The sequence below is a fragment of the Camellia sinensis genome, chromosome 13, assembly GCF_055761805.1.
Source record: "Camellia sinensis isolate YWXY chromosome 13, ASM5576180v1, whole genome shotgun sequence".
NCBI classification, from domain to species: Eukaryota; Viridiplantae; Streptophyta; class Magnoliopsida; order Ericales; family Theaceae; genus Camellia; species Camellia sinensis.
The window spans coordinates 4552408-4573658 of NC_138973.1; the positions used below are offsets into that span (position 1 = coordinate 4552408).

The 21251-nt window shown below is 44.1% G+C and overlaps 2 protein-coding genes across 6 annotated transcripts in view; both read left to right on the top strand.

Annotated features, from left to right (window-relative positions):
* LOC145805896 (uncharacterized) overlaps positions 1–21251 on the top strand; it is a 41177-nt gene that overhangs the window by 1999 nt on the left and 17927 nt on the right. The window lies entirely within an intron of this gene.
* Positions 735–3377, top strand: LOC114304142 (uncharacterized). Of its 2 annotated transcripts, XM_028249303.2 has the most exons (3): positions 735–1415; positions 1500–2306; positions 2388–3377. In XM_028249303.2, the coding sequence occupies exons 1-3, from the start codon at positions 881–883 to the stop codon at positions 2426–2428; spliced, it is 1383 nt and encodes a 460-aa protein (XP_028105104.2). In that variant the 5' UTR covers positions 735–880; the 3' UTR covers positions 2429–3377. The 2 variants fall into 2 exon arrangements, with proteins under 2 accessions (XP_028105104.2, XP_082757401.1); XM_082901275.1 differs by having other exon boundaries at positions 1500–2472.

Below are 21251 nucleotides of genomic sequence, written 5' to 3' on the forward strand. Positions count from 1 at the left end.
TCATTTTAGGCCGACATGCCTTCATCAGAGAACAAGAACTCAAATGAACTCCCCCACGCGCATGAGCTGTCATGCACCTCTTCTCAACCGTTTCCCTTATGTGTTCTATCTTCATTGGCCCGTGTCTGTGACGCGCTTATAAGCCGTCTTTCATCTGTCTGCGCCGTCTGACGCATGCGTTCCTCCAGGCGCAATAAATGCCGTGTTTTGCCGCCGCTTCAAGTTTTTTGATAAAACTTTTTTTTCCCTCACTTCTTTACGTTTGCACTCGATTTTCTGGCTTTCTCTCTCTCTCTTAAACTTTCTCAAATTCGCCATTATTCTAGCTTCAAGCTCTGCAAGGGTTTTGCCGTTCCGTCGTGTCTGTAACCGTTGCCTTATCTCGGCGACTTTCATTCCGGCTTCATTTGTTCTGGTAAGCCTCTGTTCCTCTCACTCCCAATTTCTTCTATGTGCTTTCGTTTACTTACTGTCATTATTGCTCTGTTCAAACCTTTGATTTGCTGAACTATTCATCTGGATGCGTCTATTCCATGATTTCGCTCATATTTTGAACACTTGCACTGTTTCAACACTTTTCTTGCCACTGTTCTTGACCTTTTACTTCTGTATTTCTTTCGCTTCTGAGAACCATACCTCTGTTCTTTGATTTTGAAACGTCGTTCTTTGTTTCTTGTTTTCCAGATTTCTGCCTTTAATTTTTGCTTTCAATCTTTGCCTTCATAGATTTAGGTTTGGGTTTTGTCTATAGAACCTTCAATTTTTAGGGAAAACTGAAACAATCCTTACCAGTATATACCTAGGGTTTCGCCGAGGTCCCGATAACCCCTTAAGAGCACCTTCTTTCTGAAACCTAGCCTTCTGTCTTTAGGCGGACGTTATGGGTATGTGGAGACATAGGGTAGATACCCCGACCAAACTTGAGTATTTTAGGCAAGAGTTCTCTATTCCTGCTGATGTCCATCTGAGGCTGGCTGAAGATAACGACTCCATCATGCCCACAGATGAATCAATGCCCTTTCCCATAGTAGCTTTTACTGAGTGCGGACTTCGGCTCCCACTTAACATTCTCTTTCGCGAAATTCTTCACTTTTACAAGTTGAACCCTATGCAACTTGCCATAAACTCTTATCGAGTGATCAATGGCATCATAGTTTTAGCTAGGCAGGAGAATGCAAGGATCACCCTTGCCGACATCCAGTACTGTTATACTATGTGCCCCCTTAACCTGAAGGAAAAAGGCTTCGTCTATTATCTTAAGCCGAGGTCCACTGAATTCAAAATCGTAGCCGACCTCCCAGACTCCAACAAGGGGACTGGAGATGACTATGTTATTGCTTCGGGAAATTGGGAGTTTGGCGCAGACGAGGACGCCCATCTCTACCCTCTTCCCCGATCAGTTAAAGAGGGCAAGGGTAAGAGCCCAGTGTCAATACTTAGTTGTTTCTGTTCAAGCTTTCAATATTTTATTTGTTCCTAATGTTTGTTTCTTCTTGCAGACGTTCGTAAGTTACCAAAAGACTTTCGCCAATCCTACGTTCTCAGCAAAGACTTAAAGAGGCTCCTAAATCTGCCAATCCAAAAGCGTAAGGCTCCACTGGTACTGAATTTTATTCCGACGTACAAGTCTACACTGCTCGACGTCCCAAAAAGAAAGAAGAAGAGCTTATCTCCTCCCTCTGCTACCACTTTACAAACTGCATTAACATCTCGGGCTGACCAAGGGTCAACCTCTGATCCAGCCGATCAACCATCAACTTCAGCTCCATACTTGGTCCCAATATCCGAAAGAAAACGTCGGCGAAGACTTGTTAAAACTGTTGAGATGGGTCGCCTGAAGCCTGTTGCCCAAGATCTCCTAGCCGACCTCCCAGTTGATGCTGATGCTAAACCAACCCAATCCATGCCCCCACCAAAGCCAAAAAGAACCAAAAAGGCTCAGCCAAAGGCCAAAGCCACTGTTGTTGAGAATGAAGATGCTCTGCCAATTTCACAATTGGCTGGGAGTGAGAAGACTGTTTCTATTCCCACAAAAAGGTCGGCTGAAACACAGCCAGCAGAATCTTCAAAGTCAAAGAAAGCGAGGTCGTCCTCTGCAACGGCTTCGGGGTCAAAAAAACCCGACGTCCCCTGGGCCCCAAAGATTACTTTGGAGGACAGGCCAATCATGTCTAGTGAAAGCACCGATGACATTAATGTCGGCGTCGCCCTTAGCACCGCTCTTCTCCTTCCAGGGGACCTGGAGCGAAATGCTGAGTACAGTGAGTATGAGAACTACGCTTTAATGCTCCAGCATTCTGTTCAAAGTAAATGCTCCTACTTTGAACTTTTGACTTTCTTTCTGTTTCATACTTAAAATATTTTCCAACACTTCTATTTTCTTTCAGGCCATCCAGCATGCCCATTCGTTTTCAATGCAATCTTTTAAGAATCGGGAAAGAATGACCGAGATGAAGAAGGAGTTTTCTGCCCTGCAGAAGACCAACAAAGGTCTTCAACTAAAAATGAAAAAGCTGGAAGAGCAGGCCGAGGCTGCAACTAAGGCCCAACAGATAGCCGAGGAAAAAGCTGAATCACCGAGGCCATAAGGAAGGTTGCTGAAGCCGAGAAGATAGAGGCCGAGGACAGAAAGGCCCAAGCCGAAAAGGAACTGCAGGAGGCCCTGGCCACCAAGGATATCGAAATTAAGGAGGCCGATGAAAAGGCATACGCCCAGGGTATGGCTGACGTTACTGAAGAATACAAACTTCAGGTCAGGCAGGCATGCAACAGGGGCTTCTCCCTTGGGTGGATGTCCCTGATAAAGAAACTTGATCTTCCTGCTGATTCACCCTTCCGCAATGCCGATGCTATCCCTTTTCCCTTCCCACCACCTCTACCTCCACCTCCAAGTCAACCTGAAGATGCTTCTGAATTTGAGGATGAAGATGGAGGTGAGGACGAGGATGAGGCTGAAATTTTGGTAAGGAAACCTAAGGATGCTGCTGGGACCAAATCCCTTCCTTCAAGTTCGCAAATCATGAACTTAACTCAAGATGATGTAGGTGAAGGGGTTGCCAAGGAAACCACTCCAGAGTACGCTTCGTCCGACGTTTCTCAAATTGACAAGAGTATTGATGAAACTCTTGCCGAGATTGATGCAGAACTTGCAATGGAGAAGGCGGCCGAAGTAGCTCTTCAAGAATCTGCAGAGGTCCAAACCAAAGTTGCTCCTGAGGCTGAGGAACCACAACTTTGATGTCTCTCTTTTCTTGTCTTTTGTACTTTTTTTTTTTGTTTCTGGACAATATAAGCTTTTTTACATGGCCGATGTTCCTCCTGTTTTTGTTGAATGCTTTTATCTTCAATTTCTCTTGATTGCTTCTGCATGGTTTCTATATTTTAGAATATTTTGCATGCTTTACATACTTCTTCCTTCCTTGTGCAATCTTTTCGGGGTTACATACCTTGGGTATAATAACTACAAAACTTTTACTTCGGCCAGATACTGACCTGCAAACTTTTCATAAATTTTAACAAGTATGAAACATATACTACTCGATGTTTAATTTTTGCAAACTTTTTCTCAAGTAAGTATTTAAACAGTGATCTCGGTCTAACCTACTTGTAAATTGCTACAAATTTCAACAAGTGTTAACATACACTGTAAATTTTTCTCAAGTTATAACAATGATCTACTTGTAAATTGTTACAAATTTCAACAAGTGTTTAAACAATATACTTAGCTTTTACTTCAACCTGCAAATTGCTGCAAATTTCAACAGATGATCACATGTCGGCTTAACATTATCTTGTAAATTTCAGCAAGTGTTAAGCATCTTCCTTGGTTGGACTAACCTGTAGATTGCTATAAGTGTGCAAACTATAACCTCGGCTTCACTTCGACTTGTAAATTGCTACAAATTTTAACAAGTGAAGATAAGGAACCATCTCAGCTTAACTTCAACTTGTAAATTGTTACAAATTTCAACAAGTGAAGATAAGGAATCAACTTAACTTCAACTTGTAAATTGCTACAAATTTCAACAAGTGAAGATAAGGAATCGGCTTAACTCCAACTTGTAAATTGCTACAAATTTCAATAAGTAGATTAAGGAATAATCTCGGCTTAACTTCGACTTGTAAATTGCTACAAATTTTAACAAGTGAAGATAAGGAATCAGCTTAACTCCAACTTGTAAATTGCTACAAATTTCAACAAGTGGATTAAGGAATAATATCGACTTAACTTCGACTTGTAAATTGCTACAAATTTCAACAAGTGAAGATAAGGAATCAGCTTAACTCCAACTTGTAAATTGCTACAAATTTCAACAAGTGGATTAAGTGTCTCTGTCTTCTCTCTGCCCCCAATGTGAACCTGAGTTCTACTTGGGTTCTCATTATTCATGTCTCCAAAAACACCAATATGTAACTTTATCAATCATATGTGTTTTAAAGAAAAGGGAAAAGATTTTATTGATGACATCGGCAAAAAATAATGCACATCTAATGATAGAAGAATTTCAAATTACAAGTATTTCAAGGTCTTGGCAGTGCTTTGCCCTCGTTATCTTCAAGCCGATAAGCTCCATTGCCTAATACCGAAGTAATTCTGTGGGGTCCTTCCCAGTTTGGGCCAAGCTTGCCCTCTCTGGGATCTTTCTTGTTGCCGACGACTTTTCTCAGGACTAGGTCGCCGACTTGAAAGTTTCTTGGATTGACCTTCTTGTTGTAAGCTCTGGCAAGCTGTTGTTGGATACTGCGAGTTGAATTGCAGCTTTCTCTCTTCGTTCTTCCAAAAGATCCAGATCTCGGGCTAAGAGTATGTCATTGGTGCCATTCTCTACTCTCTGGGTTCTGATCCTTGGGATGCCGATCTTCAATGGGATGACTGCTTCTGTGCCATAAGCCATGGCAAAGTGGGATTCCCCTGTTGATCTTCTCGGCGTAGTTCGATATGCCCAAAGTACGTTGGGTAACTCGTCTACCCACTTTCCTTTCGCTGCCTGCAGCCTCTTCTTTATTCCCTCCAAAATTACTTTGTTGGATGCTTCTGCTTGGCCATTACTTTGGGGAAAACTTGGTGTTGAAAAGTAATTCTTGATCTTGAATTTCGCACAAAAGTTCTTGATGAGTTTGCTGTCAAACTGTGTTCCGTTGTCGGCAACTATTGCTCTTGGAATCCCAAATCTGGTGATGATGTTTCTCCATATAAAGTTCTTGACGTCCACATCTCGGATCTTGGCAAGAGGTTCTGCCTCTATCCACTTCGTAAAGTAATTTGTTGCTACCAGCAAGTATTTTCTCTGCCCAGTTGCCTGGGGAAGTTGCCCAACAAGATCCATCCCCCATTGGGCAAACGGCCAAGGGCTGGATATTGGGTTCAAGTCAGCAGCTGGCTGATGTATCAAAGGTGCAAACCTTTGGCATTATTCACACTTCTTCACGTAGGCTTCAGCATCCTTTTGCATGTAGGGCCACCAATACCCCTGGGTAATGGCCCTGTTGGCCAATGATCTGCCCCCAGCGTGGCTTTCACAAATCCCTTCATGAATCTCGTATAGAAAATCTTCAACCTGCAAAGGGTGTACGCACTTTAAAAGGGGTCTAGTGAAGGACCTTCTGTAGAGGTGGCCCTCTGCTGTCAGACTGAATCTGGCCGACTTCAATTTGATTTTATGTCTTCCTTATGGTCTTCTGGCAGCTTTCCCTCTTTTAGAAATGCAATGATTGCATCCATCCAGCTCGGTCCCAAGTCCACGCACATTGCTTCTTGCTCTGTGCTCTGTGGTTCTATGCTCGAGCCCGACATATAGTCGATCATAATTGTCCTTGTTTTTCCAGTCTGCATTGAACTTGCCAGGTTAGCCAACGCGTCGGCGTGGGTGTTGTCATCTCGGCTAACTTGGAGTAGTCGGCAGTTCTGAAATAGGGCTGCCAATCTGATGACCTCTTTTGCATATGCCGACATCCTTTCGTCCCTGGCTGCAAATTCACCTGTTGACTGGTTAACAATAAGTTGTGAATCACAAAAAACTATTACCTCATCTGCTTCTGCTGCTGCTGCTGCTGCCAGTTTTAGCCCTGCAATTAATGCTTCGTATTCCGCTTCATTGTTTGAGGCCTTGAACCCCAAACGGATGGACTGTTCTATTATTTCTCCATCTGGAGATATCAGCAGTACTCCTGCCCCCGCTCCTTGTCGGTTCGAACTTCCATTGACGAACAGTCTGAATGAATCGCCGATGTAGATGCTGCAGGGTCTGAGTTTTTCTTTCTTTTGCTCTTTTGCCCTAGGCTGGGATTCTCTTTGCTTGCTGGGACAATGCTCATCCTGGCTCAACGGAGCCCGATGTTCGATGGTTTCGGGTGCGAATTCTGCTACGAAGTCAGCCAAAACTCGGCCTTTAATTGCTGTTCTCGGCCTGAACTCCAGGTCATACTGGCCTAGGGCTACTGCCCATCTTGCTATCCTTCCTGTTAAGTCTCCTTGTTGCAACAAGGACTTCAATGGGTGCTCTGTTAGGACCACAATCTTGTGCGCCTGAAAGTAATGGTTCAACTTTTTTGAAGCCATTACTAAGGCTAGCATTAATTTCTCCAGTGGTAGATACCTTGTTTCTGCATCGGCCAAGGTTTTACTTACCACTACGTCAAAATTGGGCTTTAGCGGCGGTTTTTTACCGCCGTTAAAGCCTTTAACGGCGGTATTAACGGCGGTTTCGTTACCGCCGTTTATGCGTGTGTCGGAAAAAGTGAAACCGTCGTAAAAAGGCAAATTACCGTTGTTAAAAGTCGACCAAAAACGGCAGTTTTTTACCGCCGTAAATAGGTTCAAATTTTTCAAAAAATAATTCTTTCTTCTTGCACTCCCCAAGTTTTGAACCCAAGACCTCTCATCCACCAACACCAACCACTCTGCCATAGCCACTCTTCATGAAATATATTCCCTAAATAAATATTTAAACATTACTTTTACTTTATTGTAGATGGTTTCGCCGGAGCACGCCGGAGTTTCGCCGGAGCTACGCCGGCAAAGACCGCCGTCATTAACGGCGGTAATGATTGGGCATTAGCGGCGGTTTTGTTACCGTCGTTAAAAGTGGGCATTAACGGCGGTTTCGTTACCGCCGTTAAAAGTGGGTTTCATTACCGTCGTTAAAGAAACTTTTAGTGGCGGTTTTTTAACGGCAGTAACGAAACTGCCGTTAATGATACATTAACGGCGGTATTAACGGCGGTTTTCGTTACCGCCGTTAAAAAAACCGCCGTTAATGCCCTGTTTTGGTGTAGTGTACATAATAAACAGCCTTTTGCTCCCATTTTTCTTCTCGGATTAGTACTGCACTGACTGCGTGTTCTGAAATTGCCAAGTACAAAAACAGTTCTTTCTCTAGTTCTGGATTGGAAAGAACCGGAGTTGTGGTCAAGTACTTCTTCAGGTCGGTTAAAGCGGCTTCGCATTCTTCTGTCCACAGAAAGTCTGTGGCTTTTTTCACCAAGTTGAAGAAGGGTCTGCACTTATCTGAGCTTCTGCTGATGAATTTGTTTAGGGCTGCGGCCCTTCCAGTAAGCATCTGAACCTGTTTTGCCGACGTCGGGCTCTTCAGCTCTAGGATGGCCTTGATTTGGTTTGGGCTGGCTTCAATGCCCTTTCTTGTTACCAGATACCCTAAAAACTTACCTGATCCAACTCCAAACGCGCACTCTGATGCGTTGAGTCGGAGCCGGTATGTTTTGAGTACATCAAAGACCTCTTTAAGGTCGGCAAGATGACCCTTAGATTCCTTGGTCTTCACGACCATGTCATCGATGTAGACTTCTACCGTTTTGCCAATCAGGTGCTTGAACATCTTTGTTGATAACCTTTGGTAAGTTGCTCCTGCGTTTTTCAACCCAAAAGGCATTACCTTGTAACAGTACAGGCCTTTAGGGGTGATGAACGCGGTCTTCTCCTCGTCTGGAGGGTACATGGCAATCTGGTGGTACCCCCTGTATGCATCCAGAAAACTCATCCTTTCATGCCCTGAAGTAGCATCTACTAGTTGGTCAATCTTGGGCAGAGGAAAGCTGTCTTTTGGCCAGGCTTTGTTGAGACTGGTAAAGTCTACACAGACCCTCCATTTGCCGTTCTTCTTCTTCACCACTACTATGTTGGACAGCCATGTCGGGTAGTGAACTTCTCGGATGGCCTTGGCCTCCAGAAGTCTGTCTACCTCTTCTTCTACTGCTTCCACGTGCATCAACGTCGGTCTTCTGGCTCGTTGAATTATAGGTTTTGCCGACCTGTTGACATTCAGTCTGTGGCAAGTGACCTCGGGGTCAATGCCAGGCATTTCGTAGGGTGTCCAGGCGAACACCTTAATGTTGGTTCTTAGAAAAGTTTCCAACTCTTTCTCCTCTTCTTCGGCTAGGCCTGAGCCGAGAAGAAAGAACCGTTCTTCATCCCCATCTTGGACGAGGATTTTCTTTAGCGTCTCTTCGCTCTTCTCGGCTGGTTCTTTGCCGACGTCTTCTAGGACTTCTACGTCCTCATCTTCAATTTCTGCCTTCTCTGGTTCTCGTATGCTGCAGGTGGACTTCATTGCTGCCATGGAGCAATTCTTTGCCTACAGTTGATCTCCTCTGACTTCTTCAATCCCCTGTTCTGTTGGGAACCGTAGCAGTTGATGCAACGTTGAGGGAACTGCCCCCTATTGCATGCAACCATGGCCTTCCCAGGATGATATTGTACGGTGAGGGTGTATTAATCACAATGAATCTCGTCTTGATTTTATTCGTGCTGGCTTGAACTTCCAAGCTTGTTGCGCCAAGTGGCCACGTCGGCGTTCCGTTGAAGCCGACCATCGGGCCATTCGATTGCTCCATGTCGTCTGGGTGAAGGCCCAACTCCTTGTAACATCTACCATACATGATGTCACAAGAGCTGCCTTGATCTATCAGGATGCGTTTCACTTGGCATTCCCCAACCTGGAGGGATACTACCAAGGCATCATTATGCGGATGTTGGACCAACTCCAGGTCGGCTTCAGTAAAGGCTATCACCGGCCCTTGGCATTCTTCTGGCCGATGTCTTTTTTCCCCGACTTGGTAGACATGCTGTAATTGCCTTACCCTTTGGGTCTCTCCTCTGACTTCGTTTTCGTTAACCCTTGAGTGGATCACATTAACCACCCGTGGTCCTCCTGCCTGTGGTTGCTGTGCTGGAGGTGGTGGAGCTGCTGGTGCTTGAGGCAATCTTGCTTGTTCTTCCCTTGTCCTGGCTTCATCAACCAGGTCCCTCAGAAGGTCTTGTCTTACCAGGTCTTCTAAGTGTGCTTTTAGGGCTCTGCAACCCTGAGTTGGGTGCCCTTCTTCATTGTGGTAACTTACCAGGTCTTCAAAGTAATGAGTGGTTGCTTGGGAGGATGGATGGAGAATCAGATGAAGATAATGAGCCTGTGTTTGATGATGATGATGGCTTGACGTGGGCTACTGTTGCTAGAGCTTCTGGAGTAGAAGAAAGTAGCCATGCAAGTAGAGCAACAAGTTCACGCTCAAAGGCACAACCGAGGATATCTAAACCATCAACATTGACTCCACTTCAATTAATAGATGAAGAGGAAGCGGGCTCAGATGACACAGAGGAGGAAGATGTTGAGGGATACAAATCAACTGATGGAGAAGAAGATGATAGTTTGCTTGCCATTGATGTTGAGGATGATGATTGACTGACACCGACCTAACCTACCCTTTCTTTTGATATTGATGTTTTTAAGTGTTAAGTTAAGACATATATTAATATTTGTTGGATATTTATGTTTTGGATGTTTAGTGTTTATGTTTTTATTTTATTGAATGTGGATTATTTGATCTTTGAAAATTGGAATGTTATGTAATATGCACTTTTATGGCTTTAAGAATTATTCTATATTTTGTCTTGAATCTTGATTACTTTTTATTTTTTAAAAAATTGTCTTACTACTATGAATGATTAGTCTATATTAATTTTTCTATTTTTTACGAATACTGTGCGCCTTACTTCAATAAAGCCCGCGCCTCGCCTTGCGCCTTGCGCCTAGGCTCCAAGAGACCTTCGGCGCCTTAGTGCGCCTTGAGCCTTTAAAAACACTGGTGGTAAGCATAACGCCTACCAACGTTTCTTCCCATGAATTCCCCTGGTGCTCTTGTTGGAGTTCTGAAATAGGGTTGGTTTCGTATTTGATCAAAGACTTTATGGATAGGGATTCGGAATACCGTCGTCACTGCCTGTTTACCCTTCAATTCCGTTTCTTGTTTGGTCGGTCCGTTGTTACCTCGGCCTCGCTTCGGCGAGCCGTTTCCTTTCTCCTGTTTTATCTCTTTGTTTCCCGATGTATCTTCCTCGGCTCTGGCATACTTCTCGATTCTTGCCATGAGTTCTTCCATGCTTTTTGGCAGTGTTTTTGCCAAAGACTTCCGTAGTGGGCAGTCATCTTTCAGGCCGTTCTTGAAAGACACGACCGCCACTTCTTGGTTGCATTCGGGTATTCGATTGAACACCTCGTAGTACCTCTTTGCGTAGGCCCTAAGGCCTTCTTCCTTGGTGATTCTTAAAGCCATCAGGGCGTCGACCCTCAAGGGCTGTAGTTTGTTCGTCACAAATCTGGCTACAAACATCTCGGCTAGGCCTTCCCACGTCTTTACGCTTCCCTTCGGTAGTTTATGGAACCAATCGGATGCAATTTCCCCAAAGGATGAGGGAAATACTTTGCAGAGCAACGGCTCGTTCCCACTGTATAATGCCATTGAGTTCAGGTATAGTCCAACATGAAAGTTGGGATCTGACTTACCATCATAAATTTGGAACCTCGGCATACTGAATCTCTTTGGTGCTTCAAATTTGTCCAGTTCCACCGAGAATGGTGTTCTCGGCTTAATTGGGGAAGTCACCTCGGCTTTAACATTCTGCTGCCTCCTTTTGAGGTAATCCCTCAAGTCTTCTTTACTCCTACCTGGAGCTCGGCTATCTCTGGACTTCAATCTTTTTGGCACACTACTTTCGGCCTCGTGGTGGGCCCGTTTCGATCTTTCTCCATGGGTTGTGTCAAAGCAGAGTGCTTGCCCTTGAACATGCCGATGTTCTTTGGGCCCTGGATCCTTCATGTGATGTGTCCTTCGGGACTCTTCTTGCCTCGGCTCCTCTCGTCCGACTTCCCTGGAAGGTCGGTGAGAGTGCCTTCCACTCCTGGTGTGCTGAGGGGCTTCGGGGATTGCTTTCCTTCCTCCCTTCTGGGTATTAATTGCTGGCATCGGCGTATCTTGCAGCGGGTATGGTGGCAGCATAATATTGTTTTGCATCATGAAGTTGACCACTGACTGTAGGTCTGTCAACTTGTTTGCCAAGTCTTTTACTTCCTCATCTCTCCGTAGGCACCTATCCCTCCATACCTGAAGGTTATCTTCATTATAATACTTGCTTTGGTCTGTCCTCTTCGAAGTGTCGCCCTCCTAGTCGATGTCTTTTTCTCCGTGGCCCTGGTCATGATTTTCTGTACTGTGGTTGTCTCCTTCAACGTCAAGGTCAATTGGTCTGCCACTCCTAACAGGAGTGTCGCCCCTAATGTTTTCCCTCTGTCCGTTACTGGCCATCTATTCTTTTAAGATTCCCACAGACGGCGCCAAATTGTGTGGGTGAAAATCTGACCACACTGCCCGCCTAGTAATCAGCTGGAGAGCACCGGCAGAATAGATGGCTTTAGCAAACTTGTAACAGAAAGAAAAAGGCTCCGGCGGTGGCTCTTCCACCCGGGGGCACTCCGACGATCAAGTCAGGATATCTCTCAAAGATAATAAAGTGCTAAACTCACTAGCTTCAGCATAAAAAGACATACCTTAGACCCATGAGGGTGCCTCTCTTTTATAGCCAACTCAATCCCAGTTCTACTAGAAGCCTGACTTCTATGGACTCCAATTTAGTACTTACTTTGGATTCCTCAAAAGATAAAGATAAACTCCATAAGAGCTTTATCCTTATCTTAGCAAAGTTTTCTCTTTATTCTAAGACTCCTGTCCCTTATCTTTTATCCATTTATCTCGGATTCCGATATTTTCGGAGATAACCTCGGCCTCGCCGAGATAACCTCGGCGTCACAACCAGGACACGTGGCACCTCGGCTGACACGTCGGCGTCGCCATGTCACGTGTTGGTACTCATAAAATATATCCCCACAGGTAATTTTAACAACATAAATTTAAACTTTTGGATCATATTAATAGACCCATATGTTACTTGATTGAGAGGTTTGGTTGAAAGAAACAAGGGAAAATTCACTAATGGTGCTTTATATACCCAACTTCAGCTCTACAAACTTTTGATATGGGACATGTCTCGTCACTAGGAGAGTTGTGGAAAATAAAGAAAGGGATAAAATGTAGATTGGAAAAAACAAAATGACGTCAAGATCTATTTGTGACAACAACCTTTCCCATATTCCACAATTATGTCAGGGATTTTTTTGCCCAAAAAAAAAAAAAAGCCTTTTAACTATTTGATGGTGACATATACTAAAAAAGTACATATATGTATATTTTATTTTTTTAACTTATGTGAATCACATCATCTCTATATTTTTTTACTTATTTTTTTATAAAAAATTTTAAAATATATTTATTTAGTACTTTCCAAACAACCTTTAAGATTTCATCAGTTAGTAAATAATTGTAAATGAATTTAGTAAGTAATTGTACAAACTCAACTATGTAGTCTCACTATTGCGATATGGGAATTTTTTTTAATTAGTTAGTTATATTGCTACAATAATATACTATGAGATTCACTAATTGATAATATTATTGCCTAATATTATCTTATATTCAATATTTACTTGTATTAACCAATCGGGGTTAATTTGTTGGCTAAAATCCTTAGAGCATTTCCACTCAAACCTTCAATCTTAGAGATGTCAAATTTTTTTAAAGACTTAAGGGGTTGTTTGGGGTGTCCTAAATAAGTGTACTTTTTGTTTTTTTGGACTAAAAAATTGAGGAAAAAAATATGGATGTTTGGATTAACTTTTTGACTTTTTATGGAAAAATGTGTATTAAAAAATTATATAAATTAGTGTGTAGGGGAAAATTAGGATTAGGAGTTGTGCAGCCGTAATTTTTGACTTTTGGTGAATAGTGATAACTTTTTAACTTTTTAAGTAACTTTTTGGCTTTTTGACTTTTTGGCAACTTGCCAAACTTAGCCTTAGGTGGCAATTTGACATGGAAGCTCTGTACCTAGTATGTTAAATTTATTATTCTATTATTTTTAAAATTTGAATTCTTTTGTTTTACTAATTAAGATAAATTTATTTTTAAAAGAGGTTTGATGCCATTTAAATAGTATTTTTTTTTTAAAATTCTATATTTATAAAATAATTTTTTAACAAAATTCAAAATTTCTATTCATTGCTACTTAAACATTTTTTTTTTAATTTGATGAAAAAAGAAAAATTACAATACATATTTAAAAAAAATTGACAATACATAAATATTATTATAAATCACATGCGTTGCCCCTGAATGATTCAAAAAATATTTTGCTCAGCTCCAAATTTATAGATGATAAAATAAAATGAAAAGTAATTAAAAAATATTTTATTTACAACAGTAATTACTGTACATGACAAGGCAGGTTGGTTTTCAAGTAATATTAACCGTTGGTTAAAAAAAAAACCCTGCATGACTTGGGGAACTGATAACCACAAATTGTGCATTGTTGGTCTTCTTTTATTTGAAAAAAAAAAGAAAAGAAAAGAAAAGAAAAAAGAAAAGACCTGAAGTGGGGAACATATCAAAATTGACATGAGGGGATGATGCCAAAGCCATGTCAGCTTTTGACATATCGGGTTGAGTTCATTCTTGCAGCCAAAATAGAACTGTTGGACTGCCATGTTGAAATTGACATATCAGGTGGAGATGCTCTTACACCTCATTAGGAGGTTCATGATTCGAATCTTCTCACACCACAACAATTTACACTTTTGGCGATCAAAATTGGCGATTAAAAGAAATTTAGCTGAAAGTTGTATAGTAGACAACAAAAAATTAAATTGGTCAGTGTTGTTCAGAATTTTACTACTAATTTTTTTTAATCAAGGTATATTAATTATTGACGACTAAAAAAATATTTAGTCACCAAATATGCTACAATAGAAGACAAAAATATTGGGCAGTGTTAGTTTAGGTTTCAGGTTACTAAAGCTTTCAGTGACTAAATATTGACTTTTGGCAACTAAATTTTTTTTTTTTGTTTAGTGTACGTGTGTCTTATTCCTCAAGTTTGGAAGTTTATTTGTATTAATTGTATTGTGTTTGATTTTCATAATGATTTTTTTTCTTAGATAGGCATTGTACGGGGAGCAAATATTCCGGCGTGCCCGTATTCCTTTCTTCCGAGCTCCGTCGATATCCGATCACCTGCGAGCAAATAACGGTGAGCTACCCGGCGGTGTGTGGCCGGAAACACCCTCCGACGGTCAAATTAGCACACACCTTAGAGGGAATAGAGAGAAGGGAGAGAGTGTTTTTGTGTAAGGATTTTCTTACAGAGATGTTCGTCTGTCGCGTATGGGGGGCGCAGACATGCTTATATACCTTCTGAGCCCCATATCCACTCCCTGTCATCTCCTGACACGTGGCTCTGCTATCCCATCTGTCAGCATAAACCATGCCATTCATCACCTGCTCTCAACTGCCTGTCAGCACAGCCGGAGCTCGGCAGCCGAGCTGCCCTACCTCGGTCGTACCATGCTTCATACCTTAAGCGCCTAACCGGATAAAGAAATGAAGGACCGGGCTAGGCGGCATCTCGGCAAAGCCTAGCCCGGGCTCCTCCTTTGGTCGGCCTTCTCGCCGGTCAATCAACTACCTCGGCTGACTGCGCCTTTCCGAGCGCCGGTCTCTCGGTCTGTCTGGTTTCGACCATCCTCGGACCGAGCATCCTGGTCTGACCGGTCACTTCCTGGCCGAGCAGCTTCTGCACGGTCCGGGGCAGCACACACTCAGTCCAAACTCTGCCCGGCCCAAGTTCTGGTAGCCCATCTCCGGGTGAACAGTCGATCATCTCGGCCCAATGCTCTGCTGGGCCCTCAACTTGCTCGGTCTATACCTCGGCCCAACACCGGATCATAAATCACCCTCTCAATTGCCCCTTAATCCCGTCCGCGAAAGCGTGACTGGGATTATTCACTTCGACCGAGATAACATTTCTCCGGTCGTCAAGTTGCCAAGCCTTGACCGAGCTAGTTGACGTCATTGTCTGCAGATTTGACCGGTTATATTCCTCGGCCGACCTGTTCTCGTCGAAAGTAGCTCGGTTGGCTCTTCGTCTTTTCAACCCGTCGCTTCAGCCCCGACGTAGCCATAAATGGGGACACGTGGCGGCCTGCCATTGGGCATCGGGCAGCCAACCCGCCGTTTTTGTCAGAATTTGAATTTGGGCGGACTCCCCCTTGCTTATACATACGAGACCTCCCCCAAACTCCAATCCCTACTGCCATTTCGATATCCAACCTCAGAGCCCCAGCACTCTCGTATTCAAATCTTCTGCCATTCTGCCATCCTTCGTGTTTTGGAAGAACACCCTCAGCCCTTCACAGGTAAGATACTCAATCCCTCTTACGTTGCTATTTTCTTTTATTTTACACACATTAGGGCACAAAAACGTAGCTTTTAGGGCATTGATCATTGAAAACGTCACAAACCTCCCACTGTTCTTGGCGTTCTTCGTCTCCCTGAAGAACGCTAAAGAACTGGGGTGAACCGGGCTCTGGGCCTTCTTTTGATCCAAAAAACCAACCAAACCGGGCAAACAACATGTTTGTAATAACCACGGCACAAACCGAGATAACCCAATTACTCGATCGCTTAACCGGGCTAAAATTAGGTCTGCTTGGGCGACCGAGCTCCTTAATTAGTCAACCGAGGTGGTTTGGCACCCTTACCGACCGAGCTGAAGTCTAGCTCCTAATGTGAAACCGCGCTCACTTACACTTGCCATCCTTTTCCTGCAGAGTCCAAGGGGACCACTGCCATTCCTGAACCTCTCAGGACCGAGCTGCAGCCAATTACCACCGTGCCCAACCCATCAACCGGGCTATAGTAAGTCGGCCTCGAATGGGGAAATTCCGCTTCCTAGTGGACACTCCGGCCGCGCTAGCCGCTTTCAGAGAGGATTACGGCGTCCCGGCCGACGTCCATCTCGAGCTGGCCGAAGAAGAAACCACGCCTTGGGGTAGGGAGGAATGCCCCTTCACCGTGCTGTCCATTGTCGAAGGGGGCCTTCGTTTCCCTCTTAACCCGCTGATTACCGAGTTCTTACGCCGAACCGGGCTAGCGCCAACCCAAGTGTCCACCAACACATACAGGATAATAAATGGCGTGCATGAGTTAAATAACCGGTTAGGCATAAGCCTAGGTTTAGCCGAGATCCTACGCCAATACACACTTGGCCACACCGGCGACGGTCTCGCCTATTACTTGAAGATTCGACCGGGCCGAGAAAAAATCGTAACCGGTACACCAGACAAGGATCTTCATGACGATGATTTCTTCTAGGTGTCTGGTAACTATGAAACAGCCGAGACACCGGGCTGGATGATTAGCAAAAGTTTTGGGAGCACATGTAAGCTGCGCAAATAATCTCGGTTTACATACTTATGTTTTTCGCAGTTTAATCATTCCCTTGTTTCTTTTGCAGCCATCCAAGCCTTGCAAGCCAACTACAACTTCCCCAACGTAGAGGCGATCAGGACCGCGCTTCGCTACCGGGATCGTGACTGTAACCAACTACTCGGCTACAGTCCTACATATAGATATTTGTTAAAACTCTTGTATTATTGATTGATGTATTACAAGATTGATTACAAGATTATTGTTTACAATTCCTATACAATCTATATATAGAAGAAAATGTGGTAGTGGGTGTAGTGGAGGTGATAGTGGGTTAGGTGAAGTGGAGTGTGTGGTGAAGTGGAGGTAGGTGAAGTGGAGTGTGTAGTGGAGTAGGTGAAGGTAAACTCTTGTATTATTGATTGATGTATTACAAGATTGATTACAAGATTATTGTTTACAATTCCTATACAATCTATATATAGAAGAAAATGTGGTAGTGGGTGTAGTGGAGGTGATAGTGGGTTAGGTGAAGTGGAGTGTGTGGTGAAGTGGAGGTAGGTGAAGTGGAGTGTGTAGTGGAGTAGGTGAAGGTAAAGATGGGAAATTCTAACAGCCCCCCGCAAACTCAAGGAGGATAGAAACTAACCAACTTGAGTTTGGAGAGAGGAGCAAAACAAGAAAATACATAAAAATAAAAAAAGATAGGAGACACTGTATGGTTGTGTCAAACCGTTGGTGAAGACACTGTATGGGGTGTCATAACGTTGTAGAGGACACTGTATGGTGGTGTCAGACCGATGTAGAAGACAGTTTATGGGGTCATGTCGGACCGTTGTAGAAGACAATGTTGTGACAGTTTACGGAGTCTTGCTGGACCCTTGTAGAAACTAACCGGAATCAATGTCGGGACAGTTTACAGAGTCTTGTCGGACCCTTAAAAGGAGCTAACCGGAATCAATGTCGGGACAGTTTACAGAGTCTTGTCGGACCCTTAAAAAAGCTAACCGGTATCAAATGTCGGGACAGTTTATAGAGTCTTGTCGGACCCTTGTAAAAGTTGCACCCTCAAAAGGTGTGCCCAATTTTTCAAAAAGCGTGCCATCAAAAGGCGTGCTCAATTTATCAAAAGGTGTGCCATAAAAAGGCGTGCCAGTTTGTCGGGCGGCAAGAGGCGCGCGATGCGCGTGGCTGCCTCAGCTATTTAACCAAGACGAAGGCTGAGGCTGAGGCATACCATTCTGAAACCTCTGAAACCAACCCTTCGCTGAAAAAACTCTGCCTCTGCGGAGAGAGAAACTGTGGAACTCTTTGTTGCCATTCTGTCACCAACCCTTCCGAACATTACCAGTCTGAAATTGCTATTTCGCTGAAACACTTAGCAATCCAAAAACATGGCCTCTTCTTCCCGTCCAGCTACCCAGAACCTGCTCACGCTCTTTCCAGAACTGAACGAGCCCACAAGAGAAATAACTGGTGCGGTGGCCAGTGAACCTCAACCAAACACCTCTGGTTTTGCTCCATTGAACTTTCCGATGCAGTCGGTGGAGCAAAAAATGGCGATGCAAACTGATATTGAGGCTAATCAGTATACTTTGAAGGCATGTGTGGAAAGCATGACGGCGGTCACAAATTTGTCGAACCGGCTGCAGAGTAGGACAAATGAAGTGCAGCATTTAAACTCCCAGCTGTCTCTGCTCCAACGCATGTATAAGGATGCGCGAGCAGAGATAAGCGTGCTAAGGGCAGAAAACAAGGAGCTGAAGCGGAAGGCCACCGTGATGTTCCGATTTGGAGGTCCGCCATATGCTGCAGTGGAGGAGTATGGGGGAGTGATCGTGCCCAGTGGAGTGGGAAACACGGAGGCAACACCGTCAAGGACCGCCCAGGACGGAGGCAAAAAAAAGAGACCGGCGGCAGAGTAGGTCGGTGGGTGGCCGTCTGCAGAAAAGAAAACAAAGCTGTTGTTGTTGTGATGTGTTGTGTATTTTTTTATTTTTTATTTTTTATTTTTTTTTTGTGTAAAATGTGAATCGGGGTTGATCCCGATATGAATAAAAGATGGTTTGGTGTGCAAAGCGATATGGTATGAATGAAATTTAAAAAAGAGTAAAAAATAATGTAAAAGAAAAATAAAGATGGTTTGGTGTGCAAAGCGATATGGTATGAATGAAATTTAAAAAAGAGTAAAAAATAATGTAAAAGAAAAATAAAGAAAGAAATAATAAGAATAACTTGGAAATCAAAATGAAAGATAGGGGAAATATTCACGTGGGTGCTTGGCCCATTTTTTTTTTTTGTTTTTTTTTGTTTTTTTTTTTTGTTTTTTTTTTTTGTTTTTTTTTTTGATTAAAATAATAATAATAATAAGAATAACAAGAATATATGAAGGAAAACATGGGTGTGCAAATCGTGTGTTGCGTTGTCTTTTTAAAAAAAGGGATTAAAATAAAAAAAAAGAAAAGAAAAGGAAGTTTAGTGGGGAACATCAGTGTGTGAAAAGAAGTATTATCATCATTTTAGGCATATGCGGACCATTAGCCATCATCATGGGTTGTGTAAAACCCCATTAATTTTGAAGATCCAGACTTGTGTTCTGAAAGTGCACATTCCCTGTGACGAGGAAGTTTAGGCTCAAGGTCTGAACAGCCTTGCTGCCAATGTCCCAAAAGCAGTGGTTCTTTGCCAAGTGGAGAAAGCCAAGGAAGACATGCTTAATAAGTTGTACAGTTCAGTCAGCTCTCAAAGTATGGCAAGGATGGAAGAGTTGCGGATGGAGGACCAAAATGTAAAGCGCAAGAGGGAGCGTTGTCAGAAACAATCTTCTCTTCTTTCAAAGCTCACCAGGCAACTTAGTATTCATGACAATCGGGCAGTTCCTTCGCATCGAGTCGGCGACGGGAAGGCGGAGAGAGAAGACGAAGATCAGGGAACTCAAGGTTGACGCTGACGAAGATCCGACCGTCGGATCCTAAGCCGACGGCGCCGACGTGGTAGGCGAATCTGGGCACAGGGGCGCTGAGGGGATTGAACCGCCGGTACCGTTCCAGTACGGTAAGGCCAAGGTAGATATGGTGGTGCACAGCCACGATGCAGCGTTTGAGATCAAGAAAGGTGAAATGATCTTTGGTTATCAATTTACTGTGCAATTCGCAGTTGGTTTCTTGATTACCAGCAGAACATTGGGAAGTGAAGAGATTCTCTAACTCGGAGAAAACAAGAAGCTATGATCTTCAGTAGTGATGGTTTGAGAAGTTCAGTCTTTTTCTGCTGGTATGATTGTTGTTTGCCTTGTTTGTTACTTTGGTTGCCTTCTGTATTTTGGTGGTGGGAAGGGGTAATGGTGATGGCGGCTTAATTGGCTGCTGTGGGTTTGTCCGGCGGGCAGCCAAGACGAGATTGCCGCCCGCCGGTGGAACGAAAATATTAGGTTCTTAACCTTGCTCTGATACCATGTTAAAACTCTTGTATTATTGATTGATGTATTACAAGATTGATTACAAGATTATTGTTTACAATTCCTATACAATCTATATATAGAAGAAAATGTGGTAGTGGGTGTAGTGGAGGTGATAGTGGGTTAGGTGAAGTGGAGTGTGTGGTGAAGTGGAGGTAGGTGAAGTGGAGTGTGTAGTGGAGTAGGTGAAGGTAAAGATGGGAAATTCTAACAATATTCCGCTCCCCGCCGGAGTAAAGTAACCGACTTCCTCAGAGCTCCTTCGCCACCGCCAGATCCAACCCTTCCCGACGTCCCGTTAATCCGGTTAACAGACGAGCAAGAAATGGCCAAGAGAAGTCGAATCAAGAACCTGCTCACCGCCACATCTGCCGAGGTGCCGAGCGTGGTAACCCGGTCGCCAACCGCCGGTCAATCCAGTGGCGCCGTGGTCGCCCTAGCCACTCCATCCACCGGGCAATCCAGCCGAGAACCTTCTGCGCGGCGGGCCGGGAAAAGAGCTCGGGCAGATCCGTCCGCCGAGCTAGTCACCGAGCTCGCCACCGAGCACCCCACGGACGCCCCCGCCCCAGTGCCAGCCTGGCGCCCACATCTGAAGCACCGGGGTCAGGACATCCCGGCGACGGCTTCGATCAAGGCTGACAAAGAGCATCTGCTCGCCTTTGATCTGTCCAAAGCATTCCTACTACCGAGCGACGTGGTTGGCAGCGACCACGTCCCTGACACTCGGTTAGTCAAGTCATCAGTAAAGTCCATGGCCAGGGTAAGCCAATGCAGCTCTGAAAATTTTCCTAAGTGTTTGCCCGGTTCCGTTTCTCATCAACTTTGTTTTTTGCAGGCCATTCAAAAACAACATCTGGTTTTGGAGCGCATCCACCGGCTTAGGCAAAAGGCAAATGACACAGCCAGCCAGGTTGAGAGCCTTCAAGCCGAGCTGGGCCGGGCTAAGGCTTCCCTCCAGATAGCCAATGCTGACAACAACAGACTGCTCGGTCAGCTGGAGGCGGCCGAGAAAAAACAAAGTGATCTCCAGATTGAGGTGGACGCTTTTAAGAAGACGAAGAGGAGAGCTTGCCGGGCTGCCAACAATGCCGGGTTTAACGAAGCCGAGAAGAACTACAAGAAGCAAGTCTTTGCAACACAAGACATCTTTTTCAAGGCTGGCTGGAAGTCCGCCTGCTAGCACCTCGGC

Excerpts from the sequence above, each read along its gene's own strand:
- LOC114304142 (XM_082901275.1), top strand. The coding sequence starts at position 881 with ATGGGTATGTGGAGACATAGGGTAGATACCCCGACCAAACTTGAGTAT. Across the intron at positions 1,416-1,499 it reads ATCAGTTAAAGAGGGCAAGG|ACGTTCGTAAGTTACCAAAA; the intron begins GTAAGAGCCCAG and ends TTCTTCTTGCAG.